The sequence below is a fragment of the Pipra filicauda genome, unplaced genomic scaffold, assembly GCF_003945595.2.
Source record: "Pipra filicauda isolate LSUMZ 115617 unplaced genomic scaffold, ASM394559v2 scaffold213_size2393758_pilon, whole genome shotgun sequence".
NCBI lineage: Eukaryota > Metazoa > Chordata > Aves > Passeriformes > Pipridae > Pipra > Pipra filicauda.
The window spans coordinates 169,148-190,910 of record NW_024104325.1 but is presented as its reverse complement, the minus strand read 5'-3'; the positions used below and the strand labels follow the sequence as shown (position 1 = coordinate 190,910).

At 43.3% G+C, this 21,763-nt stretch overlaps 1 protein-coding gene across 22 annotated transcripts in view; it reads left to right on the top strand.

Annotated features, from left to right (window-relative positions):
- Positions 1-13,984: 13,984 nt before the first annotated feature.
- Positions 13,985-21,763, top strand: part of TCF7L2 (transcription factor 7 like 2) — a 175,772-nt gene continuing 167,993 nt past the window's right edge. For all 22 annotated transcript variants that reach the window (XM_027750106.2, XM_039381141.1, XM_039381140.1 and 19 more), the window contains exons 1-3: positions 13,985-14,283; positions 14,657-14,723; positions 14,902-15,026. In XM_027750106.2, the coding sequence (XP_027605907.1) occupies positions 14,095-14,283; positions 14,657-14,723; positions 14,902-15,026 (381 nt within the window). In that variant the 5' untranslated portion in view covers positions 13,985-14,094. The remainder of the gene's footprint in view (positions 14,284-14,656; positions 14,724-14,901; positions 15,027-21,763) is intronic.

Here is a 21,763-nt window from a genome sequence, read left to right as displayed (position 1 = left end):
TCCCCAAAGTCCATTATGTTATCCATATCCAGGAAGATATCTGTGCCAGAGCTTTCTTGAATCAAAGCAATGTCCACCATTCTTCAACTGTGAGCCTGCTGAGAATTTTTTTTTTTTTCAGCTTCTGGCAAATAGATATCTGGCTCTAGTACATGCCAGATTGATGCACTTTGTGACTGATCCCTTAATAATATTCAAGTCTCCTAGCCCCAGAACACAAAAGCCCAGCAACTGCACAGATATCTACCTCTGATATTTTTTGCTGATATATAAAAAAAAAATCCTATTTTCTCCCTCCCTTAAAATGCGCTCATTCTCTTGTACTAGACCTCACAATTTTAAATATTTTTTTTTGGGCTTTGATGTAGGTCTAGTGACAAACAGATTTATTTTTAGTTTTAGCAAATGTGAGGAGAGACTACAAGTGAAAGACAGAGAGAAAGAGAGAGAGAGGAGGAGGAGAAAATATGTGTGAGTTTTACACTTGGGGCCACATTACACCAATGCAATATTTTCTATTACATGTATTCATATTAAGATGCCCTACATGACTTCAGGGCTTCCTCCACCATACACACTCATTACTCTTAAGCCAAGCCTGTGTGTGGAGCTGTTTTCTAACTCTGACTAAAAATTCCAAGGATATAATTGTTAAAAAGACTAACAAACACCTATTGCAAATAAAGTGGTTTTTAGAAATCAAGAACTAAAAGTAAACAGCCCACTGTGGCTTGATTTCTTATGTTTTTGTTGCTACGCTCCCGTGAGACTGAATGAGTAGAACTATTTTATAACATTGTGCTGTGCATAATGCTCCTTAGTTACAATATCATGATATGTTAATACATATCTACCCTTCAGTCTTCAGCAGTTTCTTTCATCTGAACAGATGAGATCTAAGCCACATTTTTTTCAGTCTTTTTTGATTTTTGGATCCCTACAAATTTCCAATCAAAATATGGCCCCCTTTAGAATTTCCATATGTAGAGATTGCTATGTAGCACCTGCGAACCCATTTTCCTTAACCTTTTTTTAGTAAAGGTAGCAGAAGTCTGTAGGTCACAAACTGAAAACATTTGCTAAGACCTTACAAGTTAATTAAACTGCAAAACCCTCACCCATTCAACCAGCAATACCTCCAATTGGCAAAGGTGCCAGCCAAGGGACAGAGAGGATCATTGTCTTCCCAAGAACACCCCCATGGACAGAAACTTCTCCTGGGACACTGAATTTTCAGCTTCACTGTTAACCTCCACTCTTCTTGGGCAGTTGGTAGATCTGTCAGTATGAATAGCGGGCACAGAGATCTGGAGATTTGAAGGTTTCTGGCAAATGAAGCCACTGAGCCTGTTCCTACAGTGTTGTTTCACGAGGAAACTTTTGCTGTGTTTTCAGTATTACCAAGGGTTTTTAAATTGTAATCAGGCTTTTCCCCTTTTCTTTGGATGACATAAAAATCACTGCATTCTAGATGTTGAGGTTTTTTGTGTTTGGGGTTTTTTTGGGGGAGGGGATGTTTGTTTTGTTTTGTTTGATTTGGGGTTTTTTTTGTGGTGCTTGTTTGTCATTTGGGAATAAGATTTAAAAATTGTAGTCAAAGCTCTTTCTTTGCTGCTTGTTTGCATTGCTAGTATAGGTCTTATCTTTCACAGCAGACTACACTGCCACTGGAGTGCTAAAAAAAAAAAGCAGGACAACCCATTAAGTGAAGATCAGAAGTTGAACAAATTGGGAAGCTACGTTTCATGGAACTGCTAAAATCCTCTGGTTTTGCTTATTTGCCCTTAAACTATAACCTTGTGAAATGTGCAGTTGAGATTAAATCATTGTCAAAGTTTCAGCCCCTGTGCCCTTCCATTACAACGTGTGAGAGTTCCCCCTGCGCATTCTGAGATAAGTCTGCACTATTTTTGTTAGAATAGTTCATGCATTCAGAGCGACTTGTTCCAGCACAGATAAGGCAAGTGGTGCTTTATGATGTACTAGCTGGTCCTGCTGAAGTGCGTGTTACAACAGGCTAAGTATCACTTCCCTGTCTACACTGGCAATTTGGAGCAAATTGGGAGATTCTATTTAAGCTTTTGTAAAAAAAAAAAAAAAAAAAAAAAAAAAAAAAATATTTTACAATCCTCAGATCAAACTTGTACAGACTCCAAGATGAACTCCTGCACAGAGATTTCCAAACTCTCCATAGAAGACCAATGGTAAGTGTGTGGGAGGATGATGGGTCTGAACGTGTTAATTTCCATTTTTTGAGGAATGCAGCTGGTGAGAGTAATATAAAATTAAGAGTAAAAGAAATGCTGAAGGCAGTCAGCAATATGTGTATTTTTTTTCCTATCACTTTTTCCAGTGGCTGTAACTTGCAAGAGGTATAACGTGATCTTAGCTGGAAAAGGATATTTGTGAGTGGGAGAAGGGGTTCACAGTGTAGTCTCTGCGACCATGGCATTAATAACACTAAACAAACAGCGTGGTGAGCAGTGGGCTCGAGCAGTCTCCTCTCTGTGCACCTTCCCTTGTGGGTTCACTGCTCTCTGCCACCCACACTACCCTCTCCCTATGGACCTTCCCTCCAATGGGTGCTAAGTTGGACCTCTCCAATAGTCATTAAGTTGGAGGACACAAATATTGTTTATCTCTCAGTCTTATGTTGTATTCAGCAGAAGTTAATCTATGGTTACAAATGCTACGGCATGATGAGGTGAACTGCTTTTCTCCAAGAAGCCAAGATAAAAGAGGTGAGATTGTCAGCCAACAAAACTAGGGAAAGTTAAACTTCATATATCTCTCTGATGAAAAACAAGCATAATAAATCTTTCAGAAAGTAAAACAAAACAAGGGCGCTCTGTGTTGTCAAGGGAAGAAAATCCAGAAGGATTTTACAGAAACTTTTAAGAGTTCTGGTCAAAGTTATACTAGAATATCACATATTCTATTGAATTAATGTTGGTGCCAGTTCAAGAGACTGTATCCCCAATGTCACGATCTTGGCATTTCCCTTAAAACCACAGTTCCTAGGCGTCTGTCTCTCAGAGTTTCACTGTTTTCTTTATTAAAAAATGGAAATACCTATCCTTTAGGGTCTTTATGGTCAAGATTTCAACTAGGGAATGCAAACAGGAGTGTACTGTAAACTGGCTTAACATTAACACTCCAGACAATAAATTTAGGGTATACAAAGACATTTGCTGTTGCCAGCTAGTAGCTTTTTCCTTCTAGAAAGTATCTTCATTAAAAGTGAAGCTCAGCTCATAGGGATGTAAAGTTTTCATGTGTAGTATCTGCCAGTCCTTCAGGCAGTGGCTGCAGTCATCGGAGCAAGCCAGGTACCGTAGCAAGGTGAGTCATTGCACACTGGAGATGTTTTAGCCAGCTGGGATAAGTCACTGTTTGGGCCTCTTTATTAATTTTGCATGACACTTATGCAAGATGGCCAGCTTAAAGACAGGGGAGACAAAATATTCTCTGACGTGTTACTGTTGCAGATAATCGTCACATTTGTTTTCACTGCCTTATCCTGCAATTTGAAAAACATATGCAGAGCCCTCTGCCTGTGGTGTCCCACAGCTGCCAGGGAGGAGAACCTGAAGGCATGAGGACCTGTTCTGTTACGGACCACAGAATTGCAGGAAAACAAGCAAAAGCTACTGATGATGAAAAGGCAATACAGGATGATACTCTTTTATAGTATTATTTGGTTGGAACAAGAAGAAGATGAGTTTGAAAAAGACATATGGTGCTTTATTTTCCTTTCTTTTTTTTTTTCCCCCAGAGAGAGTAATGAACAACTGCTGGAACAAAATTTGCCTACGGTGGAAGCGGGGTTCTGACTTGAAATCTTTAAAACCAGGTCAGATGTCTTTCTAAATGAAATATTGTAGTTCAGCGAGAAATGGCAGACTCGTGGCAGGAACCACTTGTTGAAATTCAATGACCTCTGTAATATAGGACCTCAGAGCTGAAGATCATAATAATCTCCTAAAAATCCTACTTTTATTTATTTGTATTAAAGTAGTGCTTAGATTCAAATTACATCTGCTTGCAGAAAAAATCCAACATATTCATAAAAATTTTGTTGTGTTAAATCAAAACTAACATTGCTATATTCTGCTAAACATTGTAAATACACTTAGCAAAAATAGGCAGTCATTGCCAAAAGAGCATGTAATACCCATTTTCTAATATAAACAATTAGTTTTGTGCACAGAAAGAACCTCATGGATTTTGGTAACAAATTCACGCACACATGACCAAATTGGTGCAACAGGATTTCTGGGCATGTCAAGTACCTGATGTGAAATAGAAACTCCCTGCATGTCCTAAGGTGGCTATAGATGGTCATTGACAATAGTACTTATTTGTCTAGAAAAGAACATCTTGAAGTCTGATTCTGCAAGTTTTTGATTATTCTCCCAAAGAGAGCTGTGGTAGTTCACCACTTTTCAGGTTTGAAATCAGGAGGAAGGAAGGAATTTCATATTCCTACAAGTAGGTAACTGCTGCCTTACCAACTTTCCTGTAATTGTCTCATACTGCAACAGCGAATGTTTCAGTCATAAATCATTTAGCTCTAGTGCCACAGGAAAGTATGCAAAATGGGCTGCATGTGCTATTTTAGCTATGTTCTCCACTCCTGCCTGGACATAGATTGCTTTAGGTCAGAGGGACAAAGAGAACAAGCCTGAGGACGTGTATATCGATGACACTGTGCACAGTTCTCCAGATCCTCTGTATACAGACTTCTTCAGTCTAGGCCACCAAAGGAACCTAGAGACCAGTGTTATTCTGATTTATGTCATCTCTGCTTTCTTCTGCATCCCTTTTTGGCAAAATCACTGCTTCAGCTCCCTGTCTTTTAGAAGAAAGCTAAGCTAAGCAAGGCAAAGAAAAAAGATAGTGCCTCAGGCGAGCAGTGGTGGTGCCAATTCTACCACAGTGCCTTGAATGCCAGATTATGTCTTCCCACGGATGTAGAAGATGTCCTAAGGGTGCTGTTGCCCGAAGAATTACAGTGGTTCTTGTACAGCCATGATATGTCGTAAAAAGGGTGAATGGAGCAGGTGAATGGACCTGTACTTCAGGTAAAATAGCAGACAAAACACACTGAGTTTCTTCTTGTGAATGCAGGACCCACTCTTGCCCTTTGTGTCTCCCAGATTAGAAAGAACAGTCTCCAGTGGAGTTTTACATCTACCAAATGCCTTGAAATTCCTACAAGGTGCGTTTGAAATGTACATTTGAGACGGGTGCTGATCACAATCTTACATTTGCCTTTTGATTTGAAATTGCAACGTCCTTTCTGATCAAGGCCAGGAACCTCTCACCTGCAAAACAGAACTCTGTAGGATTAGAGTCCTTGAAAGGAGATAATGGATCCAGAGAGCCAAGGTAGAAATGCAGGAGAGCAGCTCCTTGGCTTCCCTTTTGCAGATGCATGCTTTCTGAAGGAGAAAGTGAGTCAAGAAAGACTGTCTTGAAGACCCAGAATGGAAATGTCCTGAGACCTATTGCCTCTTCCCAGTCTAGTAGATGGAGGATGGTTGGAATTACTTCTGTAGATTATCCCCCTATATAATCCTCCCAAAATGGTTGCAGGTCCATCTCTTCTGTTTCATTTCCTAGGGATCCTGCATTAAGTAAGGACAGGATGCTCAGACACCAGCTACACTGGAGCTAACTGCAAAACTTCAGGCTGCAATAAGTTTCCCAGAAAAGACCCTGTTCCAAGGGCCTGACAACTGCACATCTCCAGAGACGCTATCTAGAGGCGCCAGCAGTAGACAGAGCCTCTGATGCAATAAATCTTGGGAGCGCTCCTGAGACACAGGCAAAGCACTTGATGTTGTTGATATCCTGATTGTTTTGGATAGCTCATTGTCACCTAATTGTACTGTAGGAAGGTCTGTCCATTCCCTCTTGTCTGCTTATTTATGCCCTCAGGCTATGTAAAGGCTGCATGTTGCCTGAAACAACAGCCAACCACAAAGTCTCCAGTGCCACTCTTTTGGTATGCGCTAGCTCAGATTCCTAGATGCAAGAAAAACCTCTGTCTGTTGATAAATGGCAGCATATTTTACAAAGAGAGTGAGACTGCTCTGCTCCTTCAGCAGGGCTCTTCGGCTGACTTGAAACTGCTTGATGTAGTTGGGAGGCCTTTGCCAATTGAGAAGGGGAAAAAAAAGACACATACGCTTCAGGAGCTAAGGGAAGAAAAGGAAAGGCCAAAACAACCTTTAAAGCAGAATTATTATTCAGAAAATTATTTGCTAGGAAATAGTAAAATACAGTAAATGTCTCTATTATAAATGGCCTGGTCAAGATATGAAAATACTGTCAAGGAGAAGTCAAGAAGGATTTTCCTGAGAATCCTTTTACTTTGTTTATACTTGAAAAGATCAGCTATTAATTAATATGATTGTTAAGCTTGAAGTGTCAGGAACTGGTTTGCACATGCAGTGGCAAAGAGGTGGCTCTGTGCAAAATACTAGTAACAACTGCTTCCATGGAGAAAAAACCCATATGTTCCTCTAGATTTCTGCCTTTGGTGGCTCCTGGGAAGAGTACACTTCTTGTGGACATGTGGCTGCCAGCCTGCAGACCTGGCTGGGGTTTGGGCTGGGTGTTTAACTCTGGCTTTGCAGGAAACACAGTACTCATTCACTTCCTAGCCTAAATTAAAACTTCCTGTCTTAGTCCAAAATGACGTCCTCTTGGTCAGCCTCCCCTGTCACCCTTACTGACTGCGTTATGGTGATGGCCATACATTGCTCTGAAGATCTGAGGTATTTGGGACAGAAAGACATGGTGCAAGAGACAGTGGTACACTGAAAAGCACGAAACTTAACTGGACTGATTTGGAGAAAAACTGAGGCAGGAAGGAATGCACTGACTTGCTTGTGGTTTGAGGATAGGTCAGCTGTGACGTGGTGGGATCAATTCTATGATTACAAGTCTCTGATGGAAAGATACAGCCTCTTTAGGAAAGACAGGAAGGCAAGAAAAGCAAGGGGTGTACCTTCTATACAAAGGAGCAGCAGGGATACATGGAAAGAGGAAATGGGTTGTTGGGAGCTTGTGGATCAAGATTAGAGGACAGGTCAGTAAGGTAACACTGTGATGAGTTTGTTACAGATCATCTGATTAGGGTGACAAAGTCAATCATGTCTTTAAACAATTAGAAGTCTCCAGATAACAGTCCACAGAGCTGTTGGGAGAATTTAACCTCCCTGACTTCAGCTGTAAGGACAAGACCATGGGACACAACAGGTTTAGAAAGTCTCTGGACTTTGTTGAGGAAAACTTCTAAACACAGATGGTGTATGGCCAAAGGGTGGATGATGGTCTCATGGATCTGCTTCTCACAAACAAGGAAGCATTGGGCAGGAATATGTTAATCAAGAGCAGCCTTGGCTGTAGTGACTACAAGGAACTGTGAGCCTAACAGGAGTGAAGAAGACAAGCAGTGGAGCACAAACCTGAGGCTTCAGGAGAGGAGACTTTAGCATCTGAGTTAGAACGTTACAGTCTGAATAGGTAGATAACTAAATGCATAAAAGACTGTTTAGGTGACCAAACTCAAATGACAGTGGTAATGGTCTGAACCCCTGGTTGTTAGTGGCAAGAGTAGTACTAAAGGGCCCTATCCTAGGACCTCTGACATTTGTATCAATCACCTGGAGGAGGTCTCATCACATTTGCAGATGACATCAAATTGGACAGTCCAGTTAACCTGCTGTAGGGCAGGGTTGCCGTCCAGTGGGACCTAGAGGGGCTGGAGAAATGGGCCAATAGGAACGTTATGAAATTCAAAAAGAATAAATGCAAAGTCCTAACTCCTAGTTGTCTCATCTCTGTCCTTAGAGGCTTTTGAAATCTGACTGGACAACCCCCTAAACAAATGGGTCTAAATTCAGAGCTAAAACTTGTTTTGAGCAGGAGGCTTGACTGAAGGTGTCTTCACGTCCCTTCCAACATGAGCAGTTCTGTGATTGCTTGGTATGATCAAATAATCCCACGTTGTTAAACTTGATTGTTTTAAGAAGTTACTACCCCTCTGCTGACTATTGCCATCCATCAGTCAGAACCCCTACAGCTGGAATGCAGCTGGCGCATGTTCATGTTCACAGACCATTGCAAAACTAATCCCTTTTACCTCATATTGCAACAGACTACAAATGCATACGCAGCTAATTACTGTGTGTCAGTTGAAAGGGCAGTCATTTCTGGCCGAGGGCATGCTTGTGCCTTACAGCTTGCTGGGTTTGTTGCCTACTGCCATCTGCTCTCAGCCAGGGTTCACCTACAAGATCATCCTCAGTGACACTATTGGTGCAAGCCAAATTATTACCATTTTATTACCTGTACCACCATATCATCCACAAACTCTGTTTAGGGACCAATATCCCAGCAAAAGCACTGAGCAAAGGAAGGCCCTTGCTCCAAAGCGCTCACTGCCCATGTGGGTGCCAGAACCCAGGGAACCAGCCAGGCAGTGGTCTGCAATCTCAAACAGTGACCTCCGTGCTCCAGGTCCTTAAACGCCATGTCGTATTTCTTAGATAGGTGAACATACTGCATCTGGCTAGTGCTTGATGTTTGCCTGTGACCATATATATATAGACGCATACACTCAACTCCTTCCCTGCGAAATGAGAATGTTTTGCAACGGACTACTGCTTTGGTTGGTTTGGAAAACAGAGACATATAAATATAAATCTGAGGTGATTAGTTTAAAAGTGTCTATTTACAACTAACCATGGCTAAACTTGCTGGTTCCACTTATTTGTTTGTGTTTGGATTATTAGATCCAGTTTGAGGCAATGGCCAGCTATATAGGTGCACACATATCTCCGTTGCACAAATAAATCAAACTAAAGCAGCTCAGTTCTTGTAGACTGACATTAGGATAAGTATATCTTAAGAAAGTTCTTATTCAGACTTGGCTTCAGGCAATAAAACGTCATAGATGTATAACTCTAGTGAGTGAAATTTCTAGGGAGCAAATTAGGCTAAAAACATCTTCTAGAGACAGCTAGAAAGGAATCAGACACCTCCCGAAAATAAGGCAAGTTATGCAGTAAATGTTTCATTTATTGGATTTCTTCCATTACTATTAGGGTTAAAAGATGTGTTGTCAATAAAAATGGTATATTTATGGAGGGCTCTGAATTTCAGAAGCCTATTTCTTGTCATTCACTCCTATAGTGCTTGATATCACCTCATGATAAAGTGTGAATAATCCCTGCATGAATGCATATTTCTACCCATTAACGATTTTATTATTTGACAGAATTATCTCTAACAAAAGCAAGAGGTAAAGCTGTGGTTTAGGTGCTAAAAGGGAGGTATGTTCCTACTGAGCCATAGCCATGACTTGGGAAGCAGAGCATGGATTGAGAGACATCAGGCTGTGTTAAAAGATTGAAAAACAATAAATACAGTTTTTTGGTGCCCAATTTTCCAATGTTTCTCCATCAAGTGCAAATAGAAAGCCCACCTTATTGCTCAAATAACACACTGTGACCTGGTCAGTATGTGCAAAATCTAAAGCCACAAAGAAATCTAGCAGTAGCATCACGATTTGGTTGTTTGTTGATATTTTCTCATTTGATAGCTTTCTTGAAGCTATGTGCTTGTTTCCGTCAATGTAAGTGACTGCAGACAGGAGCCACGGTTTCTGTGTTTTCATGCTGTCATCTTGTCTGCCCTAGAAAAAATTTCCCCCCTGCTAATTCTGGAAGAGCCAGTACTGGTAAGACACTGGGCAGATGTGTTTGCTTCAAGTTATTGGATCCTTTTCAATATTGATTTTTTTTTTTTTGACATTCAGAGCAGATTTAATGATCCAAGATTATTTGTAAACATACGGACTCCTTTGAGCTGTAGACTCAAATCCCAGCCTGGTCAACCAAAGTCCTTTTATCTTTCCAAAATAAATAATTTGAATTTTACACATTGAAACCTACATTGGGACCTTTTGGAGAAGCCCATGAAAACAGATGACTCACCCCAAATATGTAAACATTACCCAGGAGATCCAGCTGGCAGTTAGCAGGCCATATTTCTCCGATAGAGACTTGGGCCTCTGGTGAGACATTAAAGATTCCAAAACATTTTTTGTGAAACAATAAATCTCCTTGGCTGCCCCAGTCAACCTCTTCCCTCTTCAGTTCATGGCAACGTGAACTGGCAGGTGAATCTGACTTTTCACTGTTCTTGTTCATGAGACGGCAGGATTCTTGGGAGCAAAATGTTGGGCTGAAGCGTAAAATGGTGACACCATTGTCGGTAACCAAACCCCATCGCTAAGCATTTGGTATATTGTACCAAGCTGTCAGAGTTGCAAAACCCTGGAGAAAGGCACTTCATCTGTGCAAGAGGTCAGCTTTGGCAAGAAAGCCAACATCTCTTGAACTTGGAGCACCTGGCTTTGTCTTGCTGGCTGTTACTTAAAATCAGGTATTCAAACAATAAATTAGTTTTCATGTCATGGATTAGTTTGCCCTTTTTTTTTCTTTTTAATATTTTGTTTCTTTTATTGTTACACACTATACTTTTTTTAATTCAAAGTATCACCTGAGAACATACTACTCAACAGACGCTATTGACCCCGGAGAGCTCTCATTTCCCCCATCATGAAACAAGACCTGTTACATAACGGGCAGTGATACAAATCAGGTGCATAAATTATCCAAAGTGACTTGTACTACCTAATTAAACCCTATTGGTTTAGTAATCATCGGCAATCCTTGGACTTCACAACCACACTAAGCTTCAGTTTGAAAACAAACCTCTGGAAGTTTCCAATAGCAAGAACTTGATGTCGCCATGAAAACTAGAAAGCAGTTTCCCGGCCCTTCATGGGGCTTCTCTGACTCCACTGCAGTGGCAAAACTCCAGGGGTGAAAACGTGCCCAGGAAACACCTTCCACAGCTCTGGGCTTTCCAGAGCCATCTTCTACACCCAGGACCACCACGTGGCACTGAGAAAAACAACGCCAAGCTCCTTTCTACCAATATTTACTCATGTGAGTAACATTACTTGCATGAGTAGTTCAGGTGTGTCATCACCCTCACGAATAGTCTGTCAGTGATGGTACTTGAACGTATGACACTCTACAGAATCAGGACTACCTTCTGCAACCAGGTTTGGGCAACAACTGGGTCTGTCTTGTCTTGCACATCAGCTTTTGATAATGCTTACTAAGTAGTTAGTAACTACAACGGGACTGAAGCAAAAGCGTGCTTGTTTAAGAAGAAATTCATAGCAGGTTGTGAAAAAGTCTTTGAAAAACAAAACAAAACTGTGCAACTGTTTTTGTTCATTTGGGTCAAATTATAACACATGGCCCTGCAAAGTAAATAGGAGTCTGTCACATTTGTATTTCTAATCTCATATTGTTCTGGGATATAAAGGCATTTTAAAAATCAAAAAGCAAACAAAAATGGAGAATATTTGTTAAGATGTCACTCTGCAAGGCACTAGTTTGCAAAGACAGTAAGTGCATAATCAGGGGCAAATGGGGAGTGTGCATTCCCACAGACAGTTATTTAGTAAAATCTCTGAAAGTAAAAAGCAAGTTAGTCAAAAGTCAAAAGACCAGTGGAAAAAGAAACTGTTCAATGCATTTGTACATTGAGTTAACAGTGAACTATTTCATTAGTCATGTTTTTACTTGGTGTCTTAAAATAATCCCTTTTCTGTCTCCATATTCCCACTTAGACATTGTTCACAGACTTATTTATTTATGAAGTCTGAAGGTTAGTCCCTACCTGCTGAGACTAATTAGCCCTGTTCTTTGTGTCCTATGCAATCCTGTCTGATTAAATGTACACATTTGTTTTACTTCTTTTCATGCTTCCTTTCACTCTACTTCTGCTTTACTGATTAATATTAAAGTTGTAAGTTGCAGTGATTTTTTTATTTCTATTTTGTCTGCATCTTTCCCTTTAGTATGCAAATTTCTATGTGAACTTTTTAATGCCTGAGAATTCGTGTTAGCCTTGTCGATCTCTGTATTATTATTTTTATTATTCTTTTTATACAAGACAGTTTAGCTGAACCCCCCAAACTCTCTAAATATTGCATGACAAATTGGCTTTGTTTTGGAAACCCTATGTGCTGAATGACCCTTAGCATGAGCAGCAGGTTAGATTTCTGGAGGAATGTTTGGATTATTTAGTACAGCCTGTCCCTTGCTTTCAAACACCATTTCCATTAGGCAATTTACTAATTCCCATTGAAATTACTGTCTTCCCCACCCCCCCCAGTCCCCCTCCCCTCCTTTTGTTCCTTGCCCATGTTAAAGTTTCCAATTGACTCGTCCATTGTTACAATTTGTCACTGCTGGAAGATCAATTTGTTTCCCCCTTCCCCCTCGCCACATTAGATTCGGGGGAACGGATGCCATTTCTTGCATCCGCATGACTCTGCTCCCCATTTTGTTGCCGTGCAGGCAGAGCCCGGCCGGTGACTTTCGCAGCCCCGGAGCGGACCGGGCACCCCCCGCACCCCGCGGGGACCCGCGCCCGGACCCCCCCCCCCCCGCGGGGACCAGCCGCTTTCACTTTGATTCCCCCCAGCAGCGTGATGTTTACGCCACCACAACTTTTCACTTCTGAAGTCTGGGAGTCCTTGATTCTCCGTCCTGCCATGCTAATTAACTTCTTAGCAGTCACATTCCTTTCCTTTTTTTTTTTTTTTTTTTTTTTTTTTTTTTTTTTTTTTTTTTTTTTACATCAAGGACCAGAAAACATTATGCCTTACTATAAGATAATTTGGAAATATCTGATCTTCAGCGAGTGATCTCGCACATTTTCATCCTGCGTGTTATAACCATAATAAATGCAAGGAGCAAGTGCTGCTGGAAAAAAAAAAAAAAGGCTTTTACTATATTCTAGTGTTTATTATGATTGGAGTTTCTCACCTCCAACGAGTAGCATGAAAAATGTTAACGGTTTGAAAAAAACACCCACCCCACCACCCTACCGCCCCATGTACCCAAATAATAAGGGCACACACACATCCTTCAGGAGAACCCGGGCTTCGGGGGAATGATATGTTTATTAATGCCCAGAATATAAAAGTTGGCGCTCCCGGAGCGCGGAGACAGGGACACCCGTTCGGGTGCTTTTCCCCTCGCTCCCCCCGTCCCGGAGCTCTGGGCTACAGTGCACCAATTTAAAAAAAAAAAAAAAAAATTCCCTTTTTTTTTTTTTTTTTCCACCCTCCACCCCTTTTGCGTCCCGGCCCCCCCAGCGGCGCCCCCGCCCCCGCGGCCCTCCCCTCGCGTTCCCGCTCCCATGCCAAAAAGGATCATTGTTAGTTTCCTACTTCCCCCACCCTCCTCCTCCTCCCCCTCCCGCGCCCCAGACCTGTTTATTTATGCAGACGTCACCGGGGAGCCCCCGCCCCCTCCTGCATCTCATTAAGTGCCTGGTGTGTTTCTCGCTCCCTGTCAATAATCCCGGATCCCAGACTTCTCCGTTCCTCCGGATTTCGATCCCCCTTTTTCTATCTGTCAATCAGCGCCGCCTTTGAACTGAAAAGCTCTCAGTCCAACTTCAACTCACTCAAACCCGAGCGGCACAGGCTCCCCATATCCGCGGCGACTGCCCCCCCGTCACAGCTGACTTCTGGGCTTGGTTTGTTGCATTATTTTTTTTTTTACCCCCCTGCAGCCCCCCCCTCCCCACGGTTTATATATTTTTTATTATTATTAATTTTTCCGCGAGTGCGTGCGCGGGTGTGCGTGTGCGCGCAGCGCACGCCGAGCAGCTCCCGGGAAGAAAGAAAGAGAAAATCCCGAAGAAGGAAAGGAAGAAGCCTAAAGTCACTGGTGCAAAGGAGCAAAGAAGAGACATTTCCCTCCCCTCCTCCTCCCTCTTTTCCCCTCCCCAGGAGGAAAGAGAAGGGGAAAAAAAGAAACTTTCACCTTGGACTCTTCTTTTTTTGGTGCAAACTTTCCCCCCCCCTCCCCTCTTCTTTTTCCTTTTTTCCCCCCCATTCCCCTCCTTTTTTTTTTTTCTTCTTTTGTTTTTCCCCTTCCCCTTTTTGCAAAATTGCTGCTGGTGGGGTGAGGCAGGAGGAAAATGCCGCAGCTGAACGGCGGTGGAGGGGACGACCTGGGCGCCAACGATGAACTGATCTCTTTCAAAGACGAAGGGGAGCAGGAGGAGAAGATCTCCGAGAACTCCTCGGCGGAGAGGGATTTAGCTGATGTCAAGTCGTCTCTCGTCAATGAATCAGAAACGAATCAAAACAGCTCCTCAGACTCGGAGGTACGGGGGAAGCCCCCCGCGGGGCCGTTTCGGGGCGGCGGGCGGTCGGGCGGGGGCCGCGCTGCCCGCCCGGGGCCGCGCCGGGGCCGGGGCCGGGGGCGCCGCGACGGGTCCTGCTCCCGCCGGCGACCAACTTTTCTCCGCGGCACCAACTTGTAACGATGCCTTCTGTTTTGTTCTGTTTGTTTCTCTCCTTCCACCTTCTCCCCGCACCTTTTCCCTTCTCCTTCGCTTTTCATTCCTCCTCTCCTCCCTTCTCCCCCCCCCCCCCCCCCCCCCCCCCCCCCCGACCCCCTCCCCCCCAAAAACATCCTCCCTACCCCAAACACCTTGTTCCCCAACTGCCCCACGCCGACCCCCGGCTCGCTCCCAGGCGGAGCGGCGGCCCCCGCCTCGGTCCGAAACTTTCAGAGATAAATCCCGGGAAAGTTTAGAGGAAGGTGAGTACGCGGGCCCGGCCGGCACCGCCGCCCGCCCGCCCCGCCGCCCCTCCGCCGGGCGCCCGGCTCCCCTTTTGGGGACACTTGCTAAAAAAAGTTTTCCTTCCCCCCCTCCCTTCTTTTCCCCCTGTTGCCCCCTTCCTTCCCCGCTCCCGCTCGTGTCTCCCCGCCATGTTAGCTGCGAAGAGGCAAGATGGAGGGTTGTTTAAGGGCCCACCATACCCGGGTTATCCCTTTATAATGATCCCCGACCTCAGCAGCCCGTATCTGCCCAATGGATCGCTCTCTCCGACGGCGAGAACGGTAAGTGCCTTTTTTTTCCCCCTTCTTTCCTTTCCCTCCCTCCCCCCCACCCCAGTCCTTTCCCTGGCTCCCGCCGCCGCGCTCCCGGTGCCCCGCTCGTCCCGGCCCTGCCCGCCGCCCCCTCCCCCGCGCCGCAAACTTTCCGAACTCCGCGGGCCGCGGCGGGAGGGGGTTTGTTTACACTTCGCCATCTCCGTGGTTTTTTTTTTTTTTTCTTTCCTCCCCCCCCCCTTATTTTTTCTTTTTTGTTTGTTTTTTTTTTTTTTTTTTTTTACTTTCAGTTTTGTGGGTAGATTTCTGGAGCCCTCGCAACCTCCCCCTGCGGGGGGTGGGGAGGGAAAAGCAAAGCAAACAAATTCCAAACAACACCTCAGAACAAAACTGGGAATAAATTCAAAAAACCCCAAGGAGTTGCCTTTTTTTTTCCCCCCCTCCCCCTTTTTCCCTTCTCTCCCATCCTTGGGGAAGGGGGGTTATTTTCTCCCAGCCGAGCCTGCGATCCGCTCCTCCAAACTCCTCGTTTTCCATGGTGATCCGTCGCCTCCTGCCCTCCTCCGTGGCGGCTGGGCCGGCTCCCCCTCCCCTTTCCTCCCCCTTAACCCTCTCCTGCCCTCGCCCGCCCCGGCCTGCAGGAGCGGCGATTTCATTGTGCCCCTTCGGGCCGCGGGTGCCGCGAGTTGAGCCGGGCTCAGCCCGGTCCGGCCGCCCCGATCCGCGCCCCGCGGCGTGCGGGGGCCGAGCGCGGCTGCCCTGCCCGGCGGGCCGGGGCTGTGCCGCGGGGAGCGGCCCCGGGGCGGGGGGAGCCGGGCTCAGGGCACAGGGCTGAGTCCGGAAACAACTCGCCTCGCTTGGCTCTGACAACAACAACAGCGGCGCAAAAAATAATCAGACAAGTCGAGCAAAATTCCTCTTGGAAGTATGCTGGCAGGAAAACAGTTTGCTGAAAGCGTCCGGTTTTTTGTTGGTGGTTTTTTGCCTTTTTTTTTTTTTTCCTGCTGCTTAAGTCGGGGTTCAGTGGCAGGGATGCAGGTCTGCGTGTGCCTGCAGCTAGAGCGAGGTGTTTAGCCCAGATCCCAGGAAACTTTGGGGTGTGCTGGTAGGTTTGCAGTCCCAGCTATTTTCTCGCTCGTAGTGTCACCCACGGTGTGCTCTGCTCTGACATCAGATTTCTTAAGTGTCACCTTTTCTTTCCTCTTAAAAGAGTTTTAAAAAAATTTCATTTTAAACGGTCAAATCCACTGGAACTTCCAGACATCACTTAGTCCTACCGATGGCTTTAGCATTGCTATTTTGTTTCTTCTTGGTGTTTCTGAATCTGAAGCGTCCCCACCATCACCATGTGTGTTTATACACTTTTTTTTTTTCCTTGTGGTAACACGAGATAGCTATTTACAATAATAGATCTACTGTTGGGTAGATGTTGAAGCCGTACTAATGACTTAGGGCTTGGACAACTTGAGTGTATCAGATCTACAAGTGTTTTAAAGCATTAAAATATTAAACATCGGGTCAGTTTTGTTTTCACTTAGTAAAACGTCAGTATAGACAGATTAGTAAATGCAGAGTGACAGGGAGGTTGTGAGGAAGGTTTTCTGACATTGCATATATTTAGGGCTGTGGTACGGTTTTGTTTTGGAAGCTTGTGAGGCTCTTTTTGCGAGGAGGTGATTTCTGGGACAGTAGCAGAGAGGTGACTGCAGTTTGCAATTGTAATGATGGGGAGGGGAATTCAGGGGCTGAATGCATTATATTTTTTTCTTTTGAATACGGTCACCCACATGTGTAGGGATGGTGGTGATAAATTCCGAATTCCATAAGTACCGGAGTCCGGATAGCAAAACAATCTTTGTTACAGATCACTTTATTATGAATTGCGAAGCTTTGTATTCCTTTTTTTTCCTCCTTTTTACCTTCAGTGCGTTCCACTGTTCCAAGTGTACACTAATAGGAAGCACACCTCTACTACCTTTTTCTTAAAGCATTTTTCTTACAACAACTACAGTTCTTTTTTTTCTCATTACCTTTATTACAAATCCTTTTTAGCTTAGCATGTGGAGATAGGATCCTTCAGCAGTTAGCTCTCCTGGAGTATTCTTCCTCCCCTTGCTCCCCCACAGCTAGAAAAGGCCTCCGTAGGAATGTTGGGTTTGTGTGAATTAAAGGTGCTGTACAAAAGCTTACAGGTTGGTTTATTGTTGGTATAGCAGGTGGCCTGCTTGTGTTATCAGATGAATTCTGAAAGGATATTTCCACACTCAATAGGCAATTTTCTTATTTCCACATCCAGGCTCCAGCAACCTTCTCCTGTCTTCTTAACCTTATTCTTTCACATTCCGTATGCTTGTTTGTTTGCCTGCCACTTAATTATAGCCAGGAAAAATTAAAGTTGTTTATTTAGGCCTGAGAGCAGAATATTATAAAGATTCAGCGGGATAGCTGTTGTCTGTCACACACTATTTTTAGGTGGATTCTAGTTCTCTGCTGTACCAGCTTTCAATTCCAGATGAACTAGATCTTTCTGTCTCCTGTTTGATTTTATTTTATTTTTAAATACAGGGTGGAAAGGTATAGATGATTCTGCATAATTGCAAATTTTATTTTTATTTATGTAGTTTTTCCTGGAGCCATATTTGTTGAGTGTCAGAGCATGCAAGGTAAAGAGGTGATGCAGATATGTAGCAAAATTGTTTTTTTTCCCCTTTTGCTGTTGTAGAATCTTAAAAGTCAGTGGGTGTGGTTTTTTTGTTGTGTTTTTTTTTTTTTCCTGGATTTTTGTTATTTTTGTTTTATTTGGGATTATTGTGTTTTGTAAATGTACCTGTAATTGTCTGTTCAAGAGCAAACTTGTGGGCAGCATTTTCTCCTTTACTGCTTTAGGAATGTGAAGAATTATGAAGTATCATAAAATCTGCTTATGATGAATAATCTATTATCTCAAGGATAATGCTTTAAATACTGCAAACTATTTCTCAAGCTTGATAGGAATCATTTTATTTTTAAAAGTCAAAGATTTTTTGCATATTTATCTTGCTATTGATAGAATACCGTGGCTTGCTTATAAGAATAGATGTGTATTAAGTAGAGGTCTAGTCAAATAGTAATGAAGTGACGCATCTGAGAGCGCCAGTTCCATCCCTGCACTTGCAGAGGCAGTGGGGTAGCTGCCTGTTAGGGATAATAAAGGAGACTGTTTTCCTTTCAGAGTTGGAAAATGAATAAGTGGTGTACTTAATTTTTAGCCTAAATTTGGAGCTCGGTTAATGCTTTCGGTGGGCAAATAGATGTGTCGTGATTTAAGAAAACCCTTCTGACAGATGCTCTTATTTTTGCTAGTGCTGTTGCATCTTCCTTTCTCCTAAATTGTTGCTGGCTGAGTGAGACTGTAGGGGTAAGCTTGTGTTTGGTCCTGAAGTTGGGAGTTGGGAATAGCTGTGGTTAAGAACAGCCCCCTTGCCTCGATTTTTATGTTTAGAAAGAAACATTTTTTCTTTAATTGGCTCGAAAAATTGGTGTTTTCCTTTATCAAACAACATAATCCTTCCTAATACAAAAGCTGTAGACCCTGGGGTGTGAAGGGTTAATGGTGGTCCTTTCTTTTCCTCCCTCCAATTGTTTTGACAACACTTTTCAAAGTGTGACATTCCAAGCCCTTGCAATACAATGTAATATTACTGTAATTACACAGGTCATTACATTTTAAATAGAGAACAATAAAATGCTTATCGCCCTGAAAAAGAACAGGTGTTCTTGCCCTTCTTTGGTATTTATGCTAATTGTTTTTCATCTCCTTCAGAAATATTTATGGCTGGAGTGTTAAGGTTTCAGTCTCGATGTGACAATATTAATTCTTTACTAATCTTTATGGTTGAGGTTTAATGTCTGCAGTATGGATTATAGTATTAACGTCCACCAACTAGTTTAATAATGTAGATACAACTTAATATGTCAGCACTTTGGTACTTTATGATACAGAGCTATTCAGTGGAGAGTGAATTATTTGCTTTGTTTAAAAAAAAAGAAAGAGTGGACATGCTTTTAATAAAGTTTCTGGACTTGTGTAAAAACAAGCTGTTAAATAAGAACTGATGATCCTGTGGTGTAAATCAAATGGAACCTCCATAAAGAAACTTTCCTCGTGCCTTAATTAGGTAGATTGCTGAATCACTCTGCTATAGCATTAGCATAGTTGGTATACGGTGGCAAACAGACTGTGTTTGTTAACTTACTTTCAGTAAAGAAGCTGATTTATTTTTAATTTTACCCTGTTTTCTGTCTCTTTTTTTTCTTCCCTCCCCCCCAAGATTTTGTTCTGGAGCAAATGCTGCATTGCTTACTTCATCAATTTCTCTTTAGGGGGCTATGAAAATTAGTTAGAGAAAAGTTTCATGTTTCTGGGACCTTGCAAAACAATATAATGCAGTACTGTTACTTGAGTGTACAGGATAATTGCAGGACTGCACTTCATTAAAAATAATATTTGCTTTGGAAATCGAACAATTTTAATAGGTGCACCAGTGGCTGATCTGTACTGAAAAAAAATACAGTAGATGCCTTTCCAGGTTTTTTGAATGCATTCATACAAGGACTGAGGATGTTGAGTGGGGTGGTGTGGTTTGTTTTTTCCCTTCTTCCCCTTCATTTTGTTCAAGCAAATATGTGCTGATTTGTCAGCTGAAGATGGAGGGGGGGAAAGGAGCATGTTGTAGCTTTCATTGGCGGTTGTAAACCAGAATGTAGGTAAAAATGTTTTAAATTTGTCAAGACTTTCATGACTGGGCCCCAAAATCAGATAAAAAATGTGGTGTAGAGAAAAAGGACAGCTGCAGATTTTTAGTGTGGACGTGTGTTTCTGTGCCATGACTAAAAACTCCGAGGACCTTTTCCCAGCTGTCTGGGAGTTATGTGGAAGTTGGATTATTGGCAGTTAAGCATGAGACAACCTGGATTTAGCAAATGCTCTCCTACACAGGAAGCAGATGACATTATCCTGGGGGAAGGGAGGAGATCCTTCTCCAGGCATAGCCCCGGGGGAGACGCCTGCTCCCCCCAGCCTCAAAGCAGCCAAAAATGAGGGCTGGTGATAGGCACATATAAATGCAACAGCGGTCAGGTTGTCAGTTTGGGTTTTTTTCAGGGTTTTTTGGTGAAACCAGGCACTTGCCTTGCACACTGGGGCTGTTGTGAGAAGTTTTGCTTTGGAGGGAGTTGTGAGGTTTTGGGGGAAGTCTAGAGCTGCGTTCCCCCCGTGTCTCCTCAGTCCCATGTCCTGGCAAATATGTAAGTAAGCCTTAAAACTTTGACTTCTAATTGGGCACATTTGTGAAGGAAATGGTTAATTTTACAACCAAAGGCAAACTTGCACCTCGACAGGTCTGCTGAAAGAAATGTGCCACAGTCGTTTGCTGGCAAGCACTGCAGGGTCATAAATCCACGGGGTTTATTTACAGCCTATAACACTTATGAATGTTAAGATATTTGACGCCACGCTGGCCTTATAATATCCAAGGTCCACAGACACTGGCAGTGGCTCAAATTTCTTTCACTAATTATAAGCAATGAGAGATGAAGTGTGGTGCTGGGGGTGTGTGGGGGAGATATGGAAATCCTTTCTCTCCCCACCTAAAAGTAAAGAATATTTCTGCTCCTCCTCCCAACTGCTGTTTTATGTTTGTGCCTTTTTTTTTTTTTTTTTTTTTACTATGCTCCGAAGTTTATAATTAACACTTGCGATGCTGTAGAGGCTGGGCAGTGGGTGATGCAGCCAGGCTGAAGGAGGGAAGTTTAGCACAGCTCGTGTCCTTTGCAGAGGTCTCAGCAGTAATATTGCGCAGTATTTCCTAGATACCGACACAAGCAAACATTTAAAGACAGATGACACCTGGAAATGTCCTTTAATTTGCTGACATGCCACTGAGCTGGGGAGGGAAGACAAAATTACATCGGGTTTTATGCAAAAGATGGATGCTTGGAAATACATGTATTAGACTGGTTTGTGTATAAAACAGGGCCTCTTAAAAAGCAGCAAAAACCTACGTTAAGGAAAAATATGCGTTGAATGAATGGAGATGTTGAGGTTAAAGGCAGTTTTTAGGGGAGAAGCCCTGTGTCCTGCTGGAAGGAACAATGTGAGATCAACGTGTAGGTCAGTGTGGAGGGGAGCAGAGGGGATGTTCGGAGGGTGGTGTTTTGGGAGGGGTTAACTGGGGGGGGGAGGCACAGCGAGAGTGGGTGCCACTGGAGAGTAATTGGAGGACAAAGGAGGGATGTTGGAGCATGAGGAGAAATTGTAGAAACTTGGGGAGGGGGCAGGGGGAAAGCGCCAGTATTTGAACGGATGGTTGGAGGGGAAGCTTGGGATCTGGGGATTGACTCTTAAGTGTCAGGAAAGTCTGGGGCCCGAGAAACTGTGCTTTGCTCAGCAAAGCTCGTTGTTCTCGGCTCACTCCCCATTACACATGCTTTGCTAAAGTGGACCGTCAGATTTGAAGTGCTGCTGTCTTGTCTGTGCTGGGGGTGTGTGTGTTTTAACAAGATAATATGATTACTTAAATATGCCTAGGTATTACTTTTAGCTTTTTCTTCAGCAGCTGATTTCAGGTTCCCTCTAGGTTACTGTTGTGCTTGGAGACTAATTTAAGAAAAAAGCAGGGTTACGTGTGTGGTGGAAAGCTGCACTGCTTTGGCCATATGTTTTTCTTCTACAAGTCATGTAAAACCTGACTTTTTTAAAAAAAGAG